The 19,046-nt window shown below is 39.6% G+C and overlaps 1 protein-coding gene across 4 annotated transcripts in view; it reads right to left on the bottom strand.

Moving 5' to 3' along the window:
- Positions 1 to 1,155: 1,155 nt before the first annotated feature.
- The window catches only part of UBE3A (ubiquitin protein ligase E3A), a 55,747-nt gene continuing 37,856 nt past the window's right edge, over positions 1,156 to 19,046 (bottom strand). For all 4 annotated transcript variants that reach the window (XM_082495751.1, XM_082495752.1, XM_082495754.1 and 1 more), the window contains 7 exons: positions 8,624 to 8,768; positions 6,242 to 6,447; positions 3,905 to 4,069; positions 3,361 to 3,516; positions 3,193 to 3,266; positions 2,132 to 2,275; positions 1,156 to 1,892 (listed from right to left, as the gene is read on the bottom strand). In XM_082495751.1, coding sequence (XP_082351877.1) covers positions 1,772 to 1,892; positions 2,132 to 2,275; positions 3,193 to 3,266; positions 3,361 to 3,516; positions 3,905 to 4,069; positions 6,242 to 6,447; positions 8,624 to 8,768 — 1,011 coding nt within the window. In that variant the 3' untranslated portion in view covers positions 1,156 to 1,771. The remainder of the gene's footprint in view (positions 1,893 to 2,131; positions 2,276 to 3,192; positions 3,267 to 3,360; positions 3,517 to 3,904; positions 4,070 to 6,241; positions 6,448 to 8,623; positions 8,769 to 19,046) is intronic.

Genomic DNA, 19,046 nt, shown 5'->3' with positions numbered 1-19,046 from the left:
GACCAGAAGACAGCCAGCATCTCTCCCTCCCCCAGCAGGTTTCAGTGCCCACGTCCAGGCCATGTTGCATCGGCTTGGATTTGAGAGGGGAACACAGCTGGATCCCACATCACTACAGTTCACTTCTGGCGAGTTTTACGTACCTGTAACCCTCAAATTATGCTGTACTACAACGTTTTCTGATCAAATAATTTAATATCCAATTTATCAAAGTAAGGAAGTCACTTGTTTTCTTTTTCACTGAACCGTGGTGAAAAAAGGTCACTGTTTTATTCAGCATCATAGTTACATAACAGTTGTCTGTTTCTATTACTAGAAAGAATTCATTAAAATAGTCCTGAAAGACATCTTTTCTTTCCCCAATGATTTCAAAACTATGCCTTTTAATGCCAATTCCACACAGTCACGGGTTTGATTGGTAGTAGTCAGTTATAGCAATTGTCAAGGCACAAGCTCAGCTCTGCATATCCGCTGCAGCTTGTCTTACAAAAGAGATATGCCAGTTACGTCTTCACTTAAAAACGCATAATCCCTTTATCATATATTGCAACAGGAGAAATTAACATTAAACACAGACTACGAAAGGTAAAGGATTTATTTCTGATATGATTTGTAGAGTTAAATTAAAAACCTACTGAATACTTTATGTAGTAGATGAACATAACCTTAGTATTTACTAACAGTTTATTTAATGGTTGGAAGTGTACAACATGAAGTAGGCCTTACGTTTAATATTGTTCAATTTTGCTTATTGTTAGATGCGATTAAAATACAGTAGCCATCCCTTTAGATTATGTTGCAACACTGATCATGTGCCTTGATAAGTAGGAACAACGATTCATTAAATAAACGGTGATGACATAACATGTAGGGAAGACTTTGGATTGTCTATTTAAAATGTCAACATAATAGGCAATTAAGAATAAAACTTCATTTTAAGTGCACTTCCACATGCTTTGTTTATAATATAGCAAAAACTTCCTATCTTTTTTCCGAACACTTCACTCCCTACTCTAAAGCTGTTCAGTTGAAAATGCACTTTCCCCAGTAAACTTCTTTTTAAAAAAAGTAACTAAAATTTCTACCCTTTCATATGCTAAGAAATGTTTCCTAATTAAAAACACAATTTATTACAAGACATGTGAAGACAACATATAGTGAAATGAATTTTAATTGTTGTGCTGTGACTAAAGTAAAGTTCTCAAGGCTGCAATTTAACATTCCAAGTTCTCCCTTCCATCTTTATTGATTCTTAAGATTTTGCACAGAAACTCTTTGGGGGCTAGAACAGCAGTAATTGCATCACACTGTTTTCCAAGACTTCAAGTTTCAAAAGCAAACTCTTCAAAAAGTACAGTTCTTGATTTGATTAGATACAGGGACAAAAATATAGCACATACTTGAAGGTTACATGGTCTACAAATGATGGCAATATTTTCCTTGGGAGAGTACAGTTTGTTTTCTTGTAAATACTCAAAAAGGCTCAACTTCAAGCAGTAATAAACACAAGCAAAAGTGATTTAACCCTTAAAATAAATATTCAGGAAAACCTCTCTGTACATACAAGTGAAAGAATATGTAACACTTTCACGCTAAAAGAAAAAATAAAGATTTTGTTCATATAAGCAGCTGAAATCTGCTGTTCCAGCCCAATGTCCCCAGTAAAGAAGGGAGGCACAAACACAGGTGACTACTGTAGCTCACTATCTTATGGCCTTTTTGGACAGGGACATCATCACCATCATTTTTTTAATCCCTTTTGTTATATTTATTACAGCATGCCAAATCCTTTGGCATATGTGATCGCCTTCAATAATCTTTCTTTAAGCTTTTCTTTGCTTGAATACTCCGGAAGCAAAAGTACATTAAAGCATGTGTGAGATGTAGGTAACCTGTGGGGAAAACAAAAAAGACGAGTTCAGATCTGGGATCACGTGGTACATGCAAAGAAACACCATGCTATGTCACAGATCCAAAATACTGAATGTAAAGAGAATCTACATTGCTTAAAGATTCAACTTTCAGATTTAACTAAGTTAGTAAATTAAAAGCACAGAACTTGCTTTCATTTATCATTTATAAACAAACAAGCATAATGTAGGTTTGGGTTCTTTTTTTGTTTTGTTTTTACCTCTCTGTATCTGGGCCATTTTTGGCTATGATCATCTTTAACTTTCCAAGACCTCCCACAGGGGCTCTGTCCGTGCCTGTTGTAAACTGTAAGAATAGTCTTTTCTGTTCATCTGTAAATGAATGGACTATTTCCCAGAATTCTCTATCAAAGAAGAAATAAAAAAGTAAGTAAAATGACAACTTTCTTTGGTAAGAGACTTTCAAAAGCAATTGAACTTTGAAGGCTTAGTAATTCTAATAAATATTAACATCAGTTTGCAAGTTGCATTCATAAACCAAAACTAACAGTAATGTATTTACCAACAGATGAGAGATTCAGAAGTAGAAATCAGAAATACTACCAAACCACTGCAGTTTAACTGTTTTTAAAATGTTAATTTGGCTGATATGTGTTCTGCAAATGTTCCCCCTTTATATTATTATTCCTAAGGAATTACACTGGTTCCACTACACTGTCCATTTCTACCACCTTCTTAAACACCACAGTAAAGAAATGCAGCTGCTGTCAAAGGTTTCTACCCTAGCAGGAACTAGTTAAGTAGTTGGCAAAGTCTAGAGGACCAAAGAGTCACACTTCTCCGACCCTTGTCTTCAGAGTTCTCAAATCAAAGGGGACAAGAAGGTAAAAACATTAAAAACATTTTCCCTCTTAAAAACATTGAATTTACTTAATTTCTAATTAGAGAAGAAAATTCTACACGTGCGACCTGTTCAAACAATTCAGTGTTTGCAAATTTTATCTTATTTTTTAAACAACTACAGCAAAATGATAATTTATTGATAGCAGTCCTGTTTATGCTGGGGATTACTTAACTATATGATAAGAGAGACAAAAACCCAGGGAAAAATCCCTTTTAAGCTTTACCAAAGGTCACTGGAAGCTAAAGACAACGCTTATACAATCTGCTCTTTTCTAATGACAGTACTTGAGTAAAGTGAAATTAAACAAAAGACGCATCTCCAGTACTACAAAAATACTAAATCTTACAATATTAAATTAATTATGAAGAAACAGGCATGTAAAGTGCTTTTAACCTTTCAGAAATTAGAAAAAATTACCTAATAATAAGAGAGTCTCTTGTATAGCCACCATCGTATTCCGTAGTTTCTTCTAGTGCTTGAAAATCTAAATTCTGTAAGAAGATGACATTTTTAAAAATGACCACTAATTACATACTTAGGATCAAAAAAACTCCACTTTTTCTGGTGTAAATTCAGGATTCTTACCCTACTTCCACAAATAAGTAATTCAATTTCCTCTGGTCTAAATAAATATTTCAAAGGAGATTCATTGGTCACCATGTGGAATCCTCTCCGGAAGGCCTTGAACTGTTTTTCTACTGATTTATTGAGTATATAGTCAGCATACAGATTGACAAATTCCTGTAAGGAAACAATCCCAAAAAACCCTTAGTACTTCGACGCATGCCACTTGAAGTATCTCCCAAATATATATATGACCCTGAAATACATTTAATTCTATAGTTCTACAAAGATTATCTGGGCTCAGTTTCTACTCAGCAAAAACAAAGAGCAAGTCCCAGATATTTCTCAAACAGGTCAACCACCATACCCAGAAGCAACGTATGCATGTATTGATGCTTGCTTTAAAAAGAGAAGCCTTTTCTGCTTACAATTACACTGTGCTATGGCAATTTTAAAAGGCTTTTAAACTTAAATTATAAGCGAGACCAAACCTTTATAGAGTTCTATGTAATTCTGCACAGAATATCTAAAAATTACAGATTACGTTAAAAAAAATTGAGTGTACCTTTCTATTTTCATTTGTAATAGGAATTTTATCACCGTTTTCCTTTAAATCGTGCATCATTGGATTGCCAAAGAGATCCGTATGAGATATTTGAAACGTTATCATCATATCGTCTTCCACACTTCCTTCATACTCTAGTAAGTCTCTCAAACTCTGGTAAAGAACCTAACAGAATAAGGAATACATGTCTGTCATAAATAAGTTGCAATAGATTTCACTGAGTAACACCAGAAGACATGAAATCATCTGCCTCCAAAAGGGTTGTTATGGTCTATGACACGCGTCACCTAAGATCTCCCCTAACAGTTCACACAAAGGTATATTGAGCTCAGTGTTTGTAAAAACAACCAATAGCAGATATTAAGCAAAGACAAAAAAGAAACATGGCAATAAGAGATAAATCCCTCAGAAGAGCCTACCAGTACCCAGGAATCTTCCTAAATGGAATGGTCAGACCTGTAGCTTAAGAGCCACTGATTACCTCCTCTTTTAACTCTTTTGAAACTGTATTTACTTTTGGCATCCAGAACGTACTACACTAGTAAGTTGAACATATATGTGTTAAAAAAAAAAAAAAATCAAAGAAAATGCTGTTATTTTATATCAGATAAAAATTAGGTAGCAGGCTTTTATCTCCTACATCTTGATTTAACACCCGAACTAGGAAGTAATCCTGGAGCGACACAGATGGGGCAGTCATTAAAGTATAGAAATGCATGAAAAAAAAAAAATAATCACAAATTAGGTTAGAATCTGCCAAGCGGAATCTGAAGTTACCTGTAAGTTTGTTCTATTCAAAGGAGCAACTAGCCTTCCTCCCAGCTATGCCTTAGGAAAAGCCCAAGACTCTCTTGGGAACCAAAGGCTATACAGAAAAGGAACAATTCTTTGGTTGAGACAGGTGTAGGACTCAAGAATGCAAAGTGAAGGTAAAAGGAACAACTGAGTGCAACTATATTTTTATAGTGAAGTGGAAGCAAAGTTCCACTCAATGTTTTAATTACTGAAAGTTTACATGTAAGCCTCACCCTTATTAACTGTATCCTTTTGATTCTTCCACAGCACCTTTAAAAATATCTTGCACTAAAAATGTCTGGACTTGGAACTGTTAGTGATGAGGGCTGGTGAACACCCTGTCCTCCATGCTCTACGGCATTAGAAAAAGCATTAGGAGGCTTGACTACTCCAAATTTCATTTTTGATTTGAGAAGCTCTGAGTAATTGTTTAAGTCGTATTAGAATACAAAGAGTTTAAAAAGGATTATTTAATAAGAAGTCAGTGTAGGCGTCAAAGGAGAAACATAAGAGTAGGGGAGAAAACTTAAGAAGTGCCCCGACTGCCTTGTTCCAGAGAAATAAATCTGCTTTGTGTCATTAAAAAAAAATGAGTAAGTAATAAAAATTACAGGAAACTGGGAGCACTGTGTATTTCTCAACATCATTTTACAGAGAAACTGGTCAGAGCTGGCACACTGTTAAATATAGCCATCCAAAGCAGACTGGATAACCTATTCTTTGATTACACATGCCTCATTTTGTGATTAAACAAAAATAAAAGGCAAGTTGTTTTTAAACAGTATCTTTTTACTCATCTTTTTTGACTAGCTGAAGATTTTGCATAACTGCTTATGAAAAGGGAAGTGTCCCACCATTTGAAATGAAATGAAGCATACTCTGAACTCACAATAGCCAATTTGAGGAAAAGCTACTGGTGACCTTTGACTGAAGATGGAGCAGGGACAAGACATCCTGCATACATGCTTCTATGCTCTATCTATGAAAGCATGTGCACAGCTTGGTGTTTTTGTATATCCACTGGCTGTGGAGGGGTGGGGAAGATGGACACGGATCACTGCTCCCAAACTGCAGGGATATTCATGAACTGCCACATCTGTCTTTGCTTTAGACAAAAAACAATATGAGCATCACACTTTTGTATGCCCACTGTTTCTTTCACATTTTTTGTAGAAATCTACTTCTACAAATGGATATAAACAGCCTAATTTTAGAAGTCTCTTTAGGAAGATACTATTGATAATAGTTTATGCTTAATAGCGCTTAGTGATATTAAGCAATTCAGGCAGTATGTACAAAAATAGAACAAAGCTTTATTGATACCCAGCCCTATTTGTTGACTTGACAATTCTGCCTCCTCCAAAACAGATGTAATAGAGGTTTTATTGCTTATGTATTTATTTTAACAAATACAGACTCTTCACACAAGTCACTGGTTGTTTCACTTCCAATTCTGACAGTGATCTTGTGTGTAATTTAAATCTAGATTAAGTTATTGCATGGAAAATGCATTAATCAACTGAAAGAACATAATGAACTTACAGGATGAGAGTCTGCCAGATCACGGAAAGTTCCTTTTTTGCCCATTAGCTTCCTGTAGACAACCATGGGAAAATGTACATCCAGTATACAGTTATTGTAAATAGCCAGACCCAGTACTATGCCAATCAGTGTAAACTGACCCTCAGTTTCAAAAGAGGACGGATTAAACCAAAACAGTTTTGTAGATTCATCATATGTGAACATCCCTGTAAAAAAATGATGTTGAACAATTACGGTTACGTTTCAATAAAAATGACAAGTAAAACATACCATTATAAATGCATTTGCATTAGAATGCCACTAAAACATGTTTAACTTAACATTATACTTAATTTAATGGCAAAGAGAAGCTACTTACCTTAGGGTAATTGGAGCCGCTCAAAATACTGTTACTCACATTACCACTAAAAGCACGCAGGAGACCTGTGATACGACATCCTGCAGTGCCCACCGAAGCTGTGCATACACAGTCTTTCATCCCCCTTCCATTACTGAGGAAGCAGCAGCACATTGTCAACATAGATGGCAACTTTGATAAATACAATAGTGCAAGAAAAGAACACAAATCAAAACCCACGTGGATTAAATAATCCTGAAGGATTCCAATCACTATAAAGTGATAGCCTTCAAAGGCTTTTCCAGGCCAGTTCCAGCAAAGAAACAGGACTTGATGCAGCCCCATTGCTGAACTGGAATCTACAATGATGAAGCAAGGATTAACCATCACATATAAACTTAAGATTTAGATACCTAAGACATTTTTTGTTTGTTTGTTTAAAGGTACTCAACAAGGTCCACTGTCGCTGCAGCTACCATGTACATCGCGACTTGAGGGGAAAATGTAATATGGGACTGTTGTTTCACATGAGGGGTTGCAATTTTAACAGTGTGTCACTGTTGAAAGGGGGAGGTTTTGCTTTATTCCCCTACTCCTTCATCTGATTCAGCTCGCTATTTCAAGTGACCAATTCCCTGCCAACTTCAAAGGCTGAGTACCTTCACAGACAGCTTCAACAAACAGCTGAACTGGCACATGCCAGGAGCTGGCAGGAGCGGATAGGACTCTACATACATGAGAAGGGCAAAGAGTCCCTTTACCCTTTTGGCTGTAGCAAGGCACTAGATTAGCTCTTTTTTATGAAACCAGAGTTTGTGTATAGGCTATAAACTATTTAAATGAGTTCCACAGTAAAATCCATTGCTTACCTGACTAGATAATGAAGCAAGATAAATGCATATAGACTTAAGGGGAGAGAGACTGACCACCCTGAACAAGGATAGTCCCAGAGACCTGTTGCTTGTACAGCTAAGTCTCATGATTTCCAGGCTGAACCCAAAGAACAGTGCCCAGGCTCCTTCCTCCCAACACACCAGAAATTAGATTCATGTGGTCAAGAACATGAACTACATTTGCCACAAAGATTTATCTTTTCAAGTCTTAAAAGATATGCTTACTTACAACCTATGGAGATGTACAAATTGATTACAAAGCCACATGAACAGAGCCACAAAATTACTCCTAAAACTGAAAATAAGATATCACCTTCAGTCAAGAGATAAAGCCTTAATTCTCATTTAGTGTAAGAAAATGAACTGCAAACTCATTCAAAGACTCTAGGAACCTGGTAGGTCTCATTTCTATTCTAACACAGAGTATTCATTAACATTTTAGAACATTTTAATCTCTTCAGAGCAGCTCACAAGCTGCATATTAAAAGCAGCATGTCCTTGCATGTATAAAGATGGAAGCATAAAAGACTGGTGCAGGAAGCAAGGGAAAAACCACTAAGATGGAAATGTGACTGTTAGAACACAAATATAAAACTTTGGCTCCGATATATCAAATCACTCCTAGATCTTAACTAGTTACAGTCAAATTTGACATTAGTGCCACACTTTGGATCTGTATCCCTTTTGGATGAAATACTTAGAAGAACTGAGACCATCGGATTTTTTAAGCTGGAAGAAGGGGAGGAAATAACTCAGAAACTCACCATACTGCTACTCTGGTTTTATTGCAGAAGGTCTTCTTCTTTGGTTTGGTTACTAATTCTAGAAGTTCATCTCCTCAAAGTGAGGAGAAAGGTAAGAAAACAAAAGAACCCTGCAAAGAAACCCTATGCTACTGATTTATATCTAAACAAGCAATGGTAGCTTTCACTAACTATACACAGTTAGGAGGATGACTGATGATGACATAGTGAGCCAAATACTCTCACGATCACCAAGAAATCTGGACAGTTTCAGAGAGAAGCAGCAGCAAATGTAGAAAGGCACTGCATAAACACAGAACAGCCCAGGTTGAAAGGGACCTGAAAGATCATCTGGTCCAACCTTTCATGGGAAAAATCCGATAAATCAGTAAATTATTAGAACACATACCAATATCTGGATTGAAGATCTCTTCCACAACCAGTTGAAAAAATTCTTTGGAAACACCTCCTTCATCTACCCCTTGCTCTCCTTCAAATTCAACATACAATTGCTTCTTCAAGTCTGCAGGATTTTCCATGGCGATCATTTCTAGCTATTGAGTGAACAGATGGAAGTATTTCATTAGTAAGTCTGTTTAACAGAAGAGGCAGTTGAGTATCTAATAATGAAATCAAACCTACCCTCCCAACCTAAGAAGAAAGTAAGTATAAATCACAACAGTAAAATATCAGAAACCAATAGTAATGCTAAATCACTCTAAGCACATATTAAACTTGGGGGATTAACACAGCAAGAAACTTATCACAGATCTGATCTGTTAGCCAATTAAGTCTGTTAGCCTTCTCCATTTCTATTCTTTGAAGCATTTAATTAAAATAAGTTAGCATTGTGTTGCACAAAATTCACAGAAAACAGTATGAAAACAAGATGTATTACTGGAATAATTACATTCATCTGACAACGAAAAGAGACTGCAATCTGATCTACACGTTTGACAAAGAATGGTTTTGTGAAGGGATTACACAGATATGTTTTCAGAACCTTTTATGTGATAATTTACAGGGAAAGGCAGAAGACAAGCCTTTGACTAGTAGTAGTATCTCTCAAAGAGCTGGGCAGGGAATAATAAAAAGACCTAATATTACAGTCAAATTGATCCCCTTTCCTCTTGTCCCTAATGAAGAAGTCCCAGAAATCTCTTGCTCTTATTTCTTCAGTGGCTTTAAACAGATCTACCACGTTGCTGCCACGAAAGTGAAAATTCAGTTGAGGTCAAATAGAAGTTGTGACGCTTCATAGGAAAGGGCTTCATGTCTTTGTAAAGGCCATTACAGTTCTTTCACTTTCTTCCAACAAAAATATATCCTTTCAGTAAATTAAAATTTATGCAAGAGTATTTTGCAACTGGTAAGAAATAGGCTGCTTAAAAGCATAAGCACATTGGTTAAACCTGTGCAGCATGATTATATTAAACACACCTACGTGCCAAAGAAAACTCAACAGCAGTAAAGTAAGGCACAGATTGACATGTACATTCCTCCACCAAGACCATACTACTGGGTCAGATTTGCCCCTACTGCAGGCTAGCACAAACTGTACTTACCAGCAGGTGTCCTTAACATGCCAAACCATTTCTTTTTATTTCCCTAACCTACCTTATCCACACACACAGCCAACACATCCTTTACGTCCCAGAATTTTACTAAGAAGTGTAGAGGAAAACAGGAATAGAACAGAGAGGATAAAGGCAGCAATAATGACACCACCAGTGAGACGCATTTTCTGCCAGTACCGCCAAGCCAGCCAGCCATACTGCAAACAGCACAGGAGGGGTAGGTAGTTGGGTGACAGATCTAAGGTGGTTAGCGTAAGGGGTTTGAAGATTTTGAAGCTCCTCATGCAAAAGGAGCATGTGGAGAAAGAATTCCACTAACTGGTATTGAAAACTAGTATGAGGAAGAGAGACAGTGTAACTCCATAGCATAAAAAGCTTGGTTAAAAAAAAAATGGAGGCAAGTGATGAAGACCCCAATAACAAGAGCAAGTCAGATTAGCTGATTGAGATATATATTAAGTTACAGATTATCTGGAAAAATTAGTTATATACTAACTAAATCATTTGGTATTCTATTGCATATAATTTGCTATGAACTATTTTTGCCCTTAAGGAGACCAAATAACATTTAATCTTTGAAATTCACTATATTTTATCAGCAATGCTTCTGCAGCAAAAACATGTTGCAGTTCCCCCCATTGATATTCTTATCACATGCTTCCCATAACAGTGTAGTTTTGCATCTTGCCTTTCATGTAAATCTTAAAATTATGTATCTTACAGATGTGTAAAAAAATTTTGTTCCCGAGCAGGAGGACAGTGGAGCTTAAACCACGTTCCAAAAAAAGTCTCAATTGTATAAAACCAGAGAAGTAGCGTTTATTTTAAGACCACAAGTACAGGTTATACATTTAATCTGGCCAGACTGAAGTTCTCCTATTTGAATCCCTTCCACTTAGAACTGGCACTAATAAAGCTTTGGCTTTTTTCTCCCCAGTCATGACTGTAGCGTCTACCACCAGCTATTTTCACAGAATGGTTCATGTTGGAAAGGACCTTGAAGATCATCAAGTTCCAACCCCCCTGCCATAGGCAGGGACACCTCCCACTAGACCAGGTTGCCCAAGGCCACGTCCAGCCTGGCCTTGAACACCTCCAGGGATGGGGCCTCAACAACCTCTCTGGGCAACCTGTGCCAGTGCCTTACCACCCTCAAAGTGAAAAACTTCTTCCTAATGTTTAATCTGAACCTGTCCTCTTCCAGGTTAAAGCCATTCCCCTTGTCCTATCACTACATGCCCGAGTAAAAAGTCCTTCCCCAGCTCTCCTGTAGGCCCCCTTTAGGTACTGGAAGGCTGCAATAAGATCTCCCTAGAGCCTTCTCTTCTCCAGGCTGAACAGTCCCAGCTCTTTCAGCCTCTCCTCACAGGAGAGGTGCTCCAGCCCTTGGATCATCCTCGTGGCCCTCCTCTGGACACAATCCAACAGGTCCACGTCCTTCTTATGCTGGGGACTCCAGAGCTGGATGCAGTACTCCAGGTGGGGTCTCACAAGAGTGGAGTAGAGGGGCAGAATCACCTCCTTTGACCTGCTGGCCACACTTCTTCTGATGCAGCCCAGGATGCAGTTGGCCTTCTGGGCTGCGATCGCACATTGCTGGCTTGTCTTGAGCTTCTTGTCAATCAGCACACCCAGGTCCTCCTCAGGGCTGCTCTCCAGCTATTCCCCACCGAGCCTGTATTTGTGCTTGGGATTGCACCAACCCAGATGTAGGACCTTGCACTTGGCCTTGTTGAACTGCATGAGGTTGGCTTGGGCCCACCTCTGCAGCCTGTGCAGGTCCCTCTGGATGGCATCCCTTCCCTCCAGCATGTCTACCTCACCAAACACCTTGGTATCATTGGCAAACTTGCTGAGGGTGCACTCGACCCCACTGTCCATGTTGCCGACAAAGATGTTGAACAGTACAGGTCCCAGTACCGACTCCTGAGGAATGCCACTCGTCACTGGTCTCCACTTGGACACTGAGCCATTGGCCGCAACTCTTTGAGTGCGGCCGTCCAGCCAGTTCTTTGTCCACCGAGTGGTCCATTTGTCAAATCCATGTCTCTTCAATTTAGAGACCAGGATATTGTGTTGGACAGTGTCAAACGCTTTGCACAAGTCCAGGTAGATGACATCGGTTGCTCTTCCCTTATCCACTGCGGCTGTAACCCCTTCATGGAAGGCCACCAAATTTGTCAGGCATGACTTGCCCTTGGTGAAGCCATGCTGGCTATCACCAATCACCTCCTTGTTTTCTATGTGCCTCAGCAGAGTTTCCAGGAGGATCTGCTCCCTGATCTTGCCAGGCACAGAGGTGAGACTGACTGGCCTATAGTTCCTTGGGTCTTCCTTATTTCCCTTTTTGAAAATAGGGGTTATGTTTCCCCTTTTCCAGTCGGCAGGAACCTCACCAGACTGCCACAACTTCTCAAATATGATGCCTAGTGGCTTAGCGACTTCATCTGCCAGTTCCCTCAGGACCCGCGGATGTATTTCATCAGTTCCCATGGACTTGTGCACCTTCAGGTTCCTCAGGTGGTCTCGCACTTGATCTCTGGCTGCTTGAACTATTCCTCTGTATTCCTCCCAGGCTACCCACCCCTGTTTCCACTCCCTATAGACCTCCTTTTTCCTTTTGGTCACGTCCAGGAGCTCTCTATTCATCCATGCGAGCCTCCTGGCTTTTCTGCCTGCCTTCCTCTTTGTAGGGATGCATCGCTTCTGAGCTTGGAGGAGGTGGTCCTTGAATATTAACCAACTTTCTTGGGCCCCTCTTCCCTCCAGCACCTCATCCCATGGCACCACACCAAGCAGATTCTTCAAGAGGCCAAAGTTAGCTCTCCCAAAGTCAAGGGTGGTCAGCCTGCTGTGCACCCTCCTCACTGCCTTGAGGCTCTCAAACTCGACCTTTTCATGGTCACTACAGCCCAGGCTACCCTTGAGTTTGACACTGTCTACCATCCCCTCCTTGTTGGAAAGAACAAGGTCCAGCATAGCTCCTCTCCTTGTTGGCTCCTCAACCACTTGGAGAAGGAAGTTGTTGTCAATGCAATCCAAGAACCTCCTGGATTGCCCATGCCTGGCTGTGTTACCCTTCCAACAGATGTCAGGGTGGTTGAAGTCACCCATGAGAACCAAGGTCTGTGAATGTGATGCCACCCCTATCTGTCTATAGAGGGCTTCATCCACTCAGTCTTCTTGCTTGGGTGGCCTGTAGCAGACTCTCACTGTAATGTCCCCTTCTCCCGATTTCCCTTTAATTCTGACCCATAGGCTCTCAGTTGGCTCTTTATCCATCCCTAGGCTGAGCTCCATACATTCCAGCTGCTCATTAACATATAAGGCAACACCACCTCCTTGTTTCCCTTGCCTGTCTCTTCTGAAGAGCCTGTAGCCTTCCATGCCAACACTCCAGTTGTAGGAGTCATCCCACCAAGTTTCTACGATGCCAATGAGATCGTAGCCTTGGAGGTGTGCACACATCTCTAGCTCCTCCTGTTTGTTCCCCATGCTCCGTGCATTTGCATAGAGGCACTTCAGCAATGTCTTCATTGAGGCTGACTTCGCTGGAACAGCTGTAATTACTTTGCGCTCCTCTCCAGGCAGTATTCCTATGCCATGTATTAACAGTGCCTCCCCATTGGCTCCCGTCAGTTCAGGAGCTCCTGGCTCATCTACCTAAGACTTTGAGCATGCTGCAGCATAGCCAGTACATTTCGAAGCGAATAGCTGCAGGCCTTCACTAGCACCCCATTCCTCTTTCCTTGGCTAGTCACAGGCAAACCTGATAATACCTCCTTTCCCCATTGAATCTACTTTAAAGCCCTGTTAATAAGCCCTGCTAATTTTGGGGCAAAACCCCTTCTCCCCCTTTGAGCGAGCCAACCCCCGTCTGCTGCCAGCAGGCCTGGTGTCGCATAGGCCATTCCGTTGTTAAAAAAACCCAAAATTGTGGTGGTGACACCAGCCACGGAACCATATATTAACAGACTGAGCTCGTCTGTTCCTTTCAGTGTCATTGCCTGCAACAGGAAGTAGGGACAAGAAAGTGACCTGTGCTCCAGATCCCCGTAGTAATTATCCCAAGGCCCTGATATCTCTTTTAATCATCCTTGCACTCTGATCTGCACATTTGTCACCCCCCACATGGAACAAAAGCAGCAGGTAGTAGTCTGAGGGCTGCACCAGGCTAGGGTGATGTCCCTGACCCGTGCCCCAGGGAGGCAGAAGACTTCCCTAAGACTGGGGTCTGCCCTACATATCGGGCCCTCTGTCCCCCTCAGAGCTGAGTCGCCCATGACTATAGCCCTCCTTTTCTTCCTTGTAGAGGTGGACTTAATGTGGTGAGTAGGCGTTTCCGGTCCTGAAGGCTGCTGTGATGTATTAGGACCATCAGCCTCATCGTCCTTAGGCTGTTCTACCATGCCGAGGGCCTCATACCTGTTGTACAGTGGTACAAGGGCAGGGGAGGCAGGCAAGGAGGGGATTCGCTTGCTTCCCCTAACAGAGACTTGCCTCCATTCATCATTTTCCAGTAGGCCACTGCCTTCTGGCCCTTCAGCCCTACAGGGCTTTTTTTATTTCTGCTGTCTGGCCAGTCTCTCTTTCAAGGAGCTCAAGGCCTGGGTCGACCAGTCTATTTCTTTCTCATTCTCCTTGATACTCCTTAATCGCTCAACTTCGTCCCTGAGCTGTGCCACCAGGCTCAGCAGATCATCCACTTGCTCAAACCTCATTTTGCAAGTCTTATGAATTTTGATGAGTTCTGAGAAAGCAAGTTTTGTCTCTGCATTTCTTTTGGGACAGCAACCTTTGTCATAAAGTAAAGGCTCTCTTGTGTCATAGAAATACACTTATACTAAGACGACTGCTCATTTTATACATATAAAGCAATAAAAAAAACTATTTCAAATTTTTTTTTTTGACTGAGAACTACACTGTAATGAGTGATGTAAAAGAAAAGCAGTATTAAAAAAGGGGAGGGAAACGCTTCTTGTTGAGCAATGCTGGCTGGGCAGATTGGAACACTGCTGATTTCTGCGAGGGAGTCAGATAAAGAATTAACAAGAAGCCAGTATTTTGAGCCAAAGCCTAATGTTTCTTGAAGTAGATTCTATAACCAGGACAATGTTGCTAAGCTGCTCAAACAAAGGTTGCGGATTTAGCTGCTCCTTTGAACATTCATGTCTCTCAACACTGGTGCTTCACAAGAAAACTGGAACTCAGTGGAAAACACAGCATTAGTCACAAAGGTAGGTAGAGATGCACCAAATTTTAGTAGAACTACAGCATTTGTTCTATAGCAAGGATGTATGAACTTCAGTTTAAAGTTGTTTGGGTTTTTATGGTTTTTTTTGGTTGTTTTTTTTTTTTTTTTTAAATAATCAGAGCTGTCTCACATCAACAGACATGTTGCTGTATAAACCCAATCTCTGTGTGTGTGTGAATTCCTGCAGTTTTAGAAGCTAATATGGTCTGTGTCACGATGGTTTGACTGGCCAAGCAGGTGAAGTCGTGATTACATTTTCCAGGGACTTCCCAGAAAGCACGGTGTAGCATCTCTGACGCAGCATCATCAAAAATTAAGTATCTACAAATTGAAAAGCTGAAAGCTGAAATGACATTATACAGAACATCTGTATTTTGTTGGCTGAAACATAGTATTGTGCCACAGTATAATAGACTGTATGATTTACTTTGCTTACAGAACAACATTTTTCTTTCCTGAGACAGAGGAATTTTGCATTGAATGAGACAAATATGACAACATTTAAAAGCTTAATGTAATACCAGAGTTTGTTTCCCTTCTTAAAATTGATAGTAACTGAACTCATCTGTTCAGTTAAAAATGATCAAAACCCCCTTCAAGTTCTAGTAATGGAACATAGAAGTTCTCTTTAAGGCAGTGGCAGGAATACTTTCCATGCTAGAAGGCAAAATTGACACAAGCAAAACTAATTCAAGTTTGAAAGTACCAGTGACACATCATGACTTAAGTCGGTCACTACATTTTCTGCACAATGGCATGTGAATACTTAAAAAGTGACTAAGAAGCATCCTCTCATGCTGTACTTTACAGTTCATGCACACATCACCACAGTCAGACATATTCTGCACGCAACTAAGGCACACTAGTGCTGAGATTTTTTCAACTCAACACACATAAACATAGATTTAGTCTAAAAGAACCTCAAAGCTCCTGAAGTAGTTTGTTGCTAATGTACTACGAGAGAATCTGCCTACTGGCTTCAGTTGTCACATAAGAGCTCTACCTCATCAACATATTTAGCAGAGTGATTTACAAGCAGGAGAAACTTGCAGCCTCGCAGCCGTCTACGTTCAATGTGAAATTTGTCAAAGTGAGTTTATAATTTGTGAGCAAGTACCAGACAGACTCTGCAGAAAAGGTCCACCAGATGTTTTCACTTGCTGAACTCACATGTTGTAACACACCCTTTAAGTTATTGCTACCTGAGAATGAATCCACATACAATCTGGGGGGCGGGCAGGGGAGAGAGAGAGAGAGAGAGAGAGAGAGAGAGAGAGAGAGAAACTCGGAGGAAGGGGATGAAAGAAATAGCTGTTAGGAGTGAAAAGGCAGAAGAGAGGATTTAAGGATAAGCTTCCTTTCACTACTACCACATCCAGGTAACATGACTCAGCAGGAGTACACCTAACCTCTTAAAAGAAACTCTTTAAACACAAAAAAGCATTTAACTGCTTTCAAGAACTGCAAACTGAGCTACCAACTCCCAAATGTATGGGCTCCTTAATAAAAGTGGGTATTAGCACTTTACCATTTCCAACACTCCGCTCCCCTGGTGACTTTTCAGACTAACATAGATACAAATAAGTATATAATACAAAGAAAGCATGTTTGATTAAGTCAATATCAACAAAAAAAAAGTTTCTGATGCAAGTTTCATACATGCAAAGAAATTAAATAATGACTCTGTAAATATAATTTTTGCTTAGATGTATTTGTTCCAGGGTGAATTATGATTCTCTTAATGAGCAACTTTAAACAAGCTATTGCTTCAAAGGTATTTAAAAAGGTATTGCTTCAAATTCTCACTAAAAGAAAAAGGATCCTACAGTAATAATAATAGTAAAAAAAAAAAAAAAAAAATCACTTACCAGGGCTCATATTTGTTTTAATGAAGTCCAAAAAGTGAGATGAACATACTGAATTCTAAAAGTTTAAATATTAAGTATTGATAAGAGAAAAACAGCTTGGTGGTAGCTTAATTAGCTCGACTAATTAGCAGAGAAATACCCATACTTAGTCCATTTGCAGGAAGAAGTTATAAAGGCTGATTGGTATATATGCTTGCAGAATATCCAACACCAATATGGAAAATACGAATAAGACCATCTCAACCTCATTTTAATCAATATTTCTGAAAATGCTTTTATAATGCATTTATCAGAGTTATATATAGTCAAAAAAGTCTGCAGTGACTGATCTGTAAAGACACAGGTCTAGTGACACAAGCATGTAATTACTTACAAGTCAAAGAAGTCTAAGTATTCAAACCCCAGAATTAAAAAAAAGCAATGCAAGGGTAAAATATCAGTAATCATAGTTACTTAGCTGTAATTTAAGCATGTTTGGAAACATTTTGTCACTGAACAGATCTAAGAACATGCGTTTACTACCAAAGACAATTATCTTGGCAAGATCTTTCTGACAGTTTTCAGGTGAGACACTTCCAAAGTTCAAAACTGCACCCAAAACTGCACCCATCACTGATGCAAACTCATACAATGTAGCTTTCAATTAGGTTTGATGCTGTCAGTGCTGCTACAAAAGCATATGGTACCCATCTCTGACCTGCAGTTCCAACTCTCACTACAATTAGAGACAGAGCAGTTCAATTTAAGCATTAGGGCTTCCTGAGGTTTGTGTGTGGGTCACATCAAAACGCCTGTAAAGCCCATAACCTTTTGATGGATCCTTCTTTCGTGAAGAGCTACAAGTTCTGGGCGATGACATCCATAATTTTAAGGTACACTGTGTGGGGAAAAAAATATGTCCTTTTGCTTACGTTAAGACTGCTTCCTGATAATACGACTGAGTGCTACCAGTAGAGAAAGCCAGTATTTCCCATTCAACTTCTCCATGCCATCTTTTATGTCCTCTCTGTCACTATTTTTAACTTTAAGAGGACTTTACAGTCTCTCTGAAGAGACTCTGAACTCTCCGAATATTTTTCTATTGCGTCCTTTTTGATATTAATGTGAACAAATGAAAAAGAGAGGCACACCATAGTAAACAGAGACATTGTATTGTTTCATTCGCTCCTTTAACTCTTAACTCTTCCTCAGGAATATTTAAAAATCTCTTCCTTGAGCACTGATACTTCATATAATCAGTTAAAACATATCAACAGTTAAGAGATGACTTCTGTAGCCACTATCTATATTTATCAACAGAATTTTATCTAAGTCCATATAATTTCACAACAGCTACCTTGTTGAACCTGTTTGAAATGGCACATAGAGCTCCCTTCCCCCGATAGAATGGTGAGTCTTGACTCATCTCCATTTTACTGAATATAATCCGTTTTCCACTTTTGAGAAATGCCTGGGCCATACTCTGTCTCGTTGACTAACACTACAGTTCAGCTCACACTACCTGAATTTAGAACAATTGTATCTTTTTCCTTTATGTTCTGTCCCAGAATAAGCAGTTCAAAATTCTTACTCTCCTTGAGGCTTTGACAGAGTCAGATCACCATAATTTAGCATGTTCTGACAGCTTAAATTAACAGCCATAAGAGGATCCATGGCAACTGCCCAGGCATGTACTTGTAGACTACTAGGCTGTGCAAGGGCTGCTGCAAGTGCATCACAATTTAAATTAGTATGTTTGAGCTTAATCTGATTTAAATTACCTTAATTTCCAACAGAACACGAGTGTGCACAGTGATGACTGCTGTGTCCCCACTGCAATATAGCAGCTCCACCAACTTGATGCATCTATGAGCTTTCTAAGCAACATTAAACAATTTTGTCCTCAAGGATTTCAACTTCCTTCTACAACAAGCAATATGTAGAATGCCTTTTCTCATACTTACAGATTTTCCTTCCCCTCATCAGCATGAGAAAGGTCTCTGCTTCCTCTCTGCTGAAACTGACATTAAGCCAAATGTCTCCCCAAAACTAGCTCTTATCCTCTTTCAGCCCACCTTCTCTTAAAGAGATAGTACTGACCCTCCCCCTTTTTCCATTATTTATGTATCCCAAAGCTGAACAGAATCAAGGAAA

This window comes from Vanellus vanellus (assembly GCF_965231255.1).
Source record: "Vanellus vanellus genome assembly, chromosome: 1".
NCBI lineage: Eukaryota > Metazoa > Chordata > Aves > Charadriiformes > Charadriidae > Vanellus > Vanellus vanellus.
Note: the sequence above shows the minus strand (reverse complement) of the source record. Positions and strands in the feature narration are given on the sequence as shown.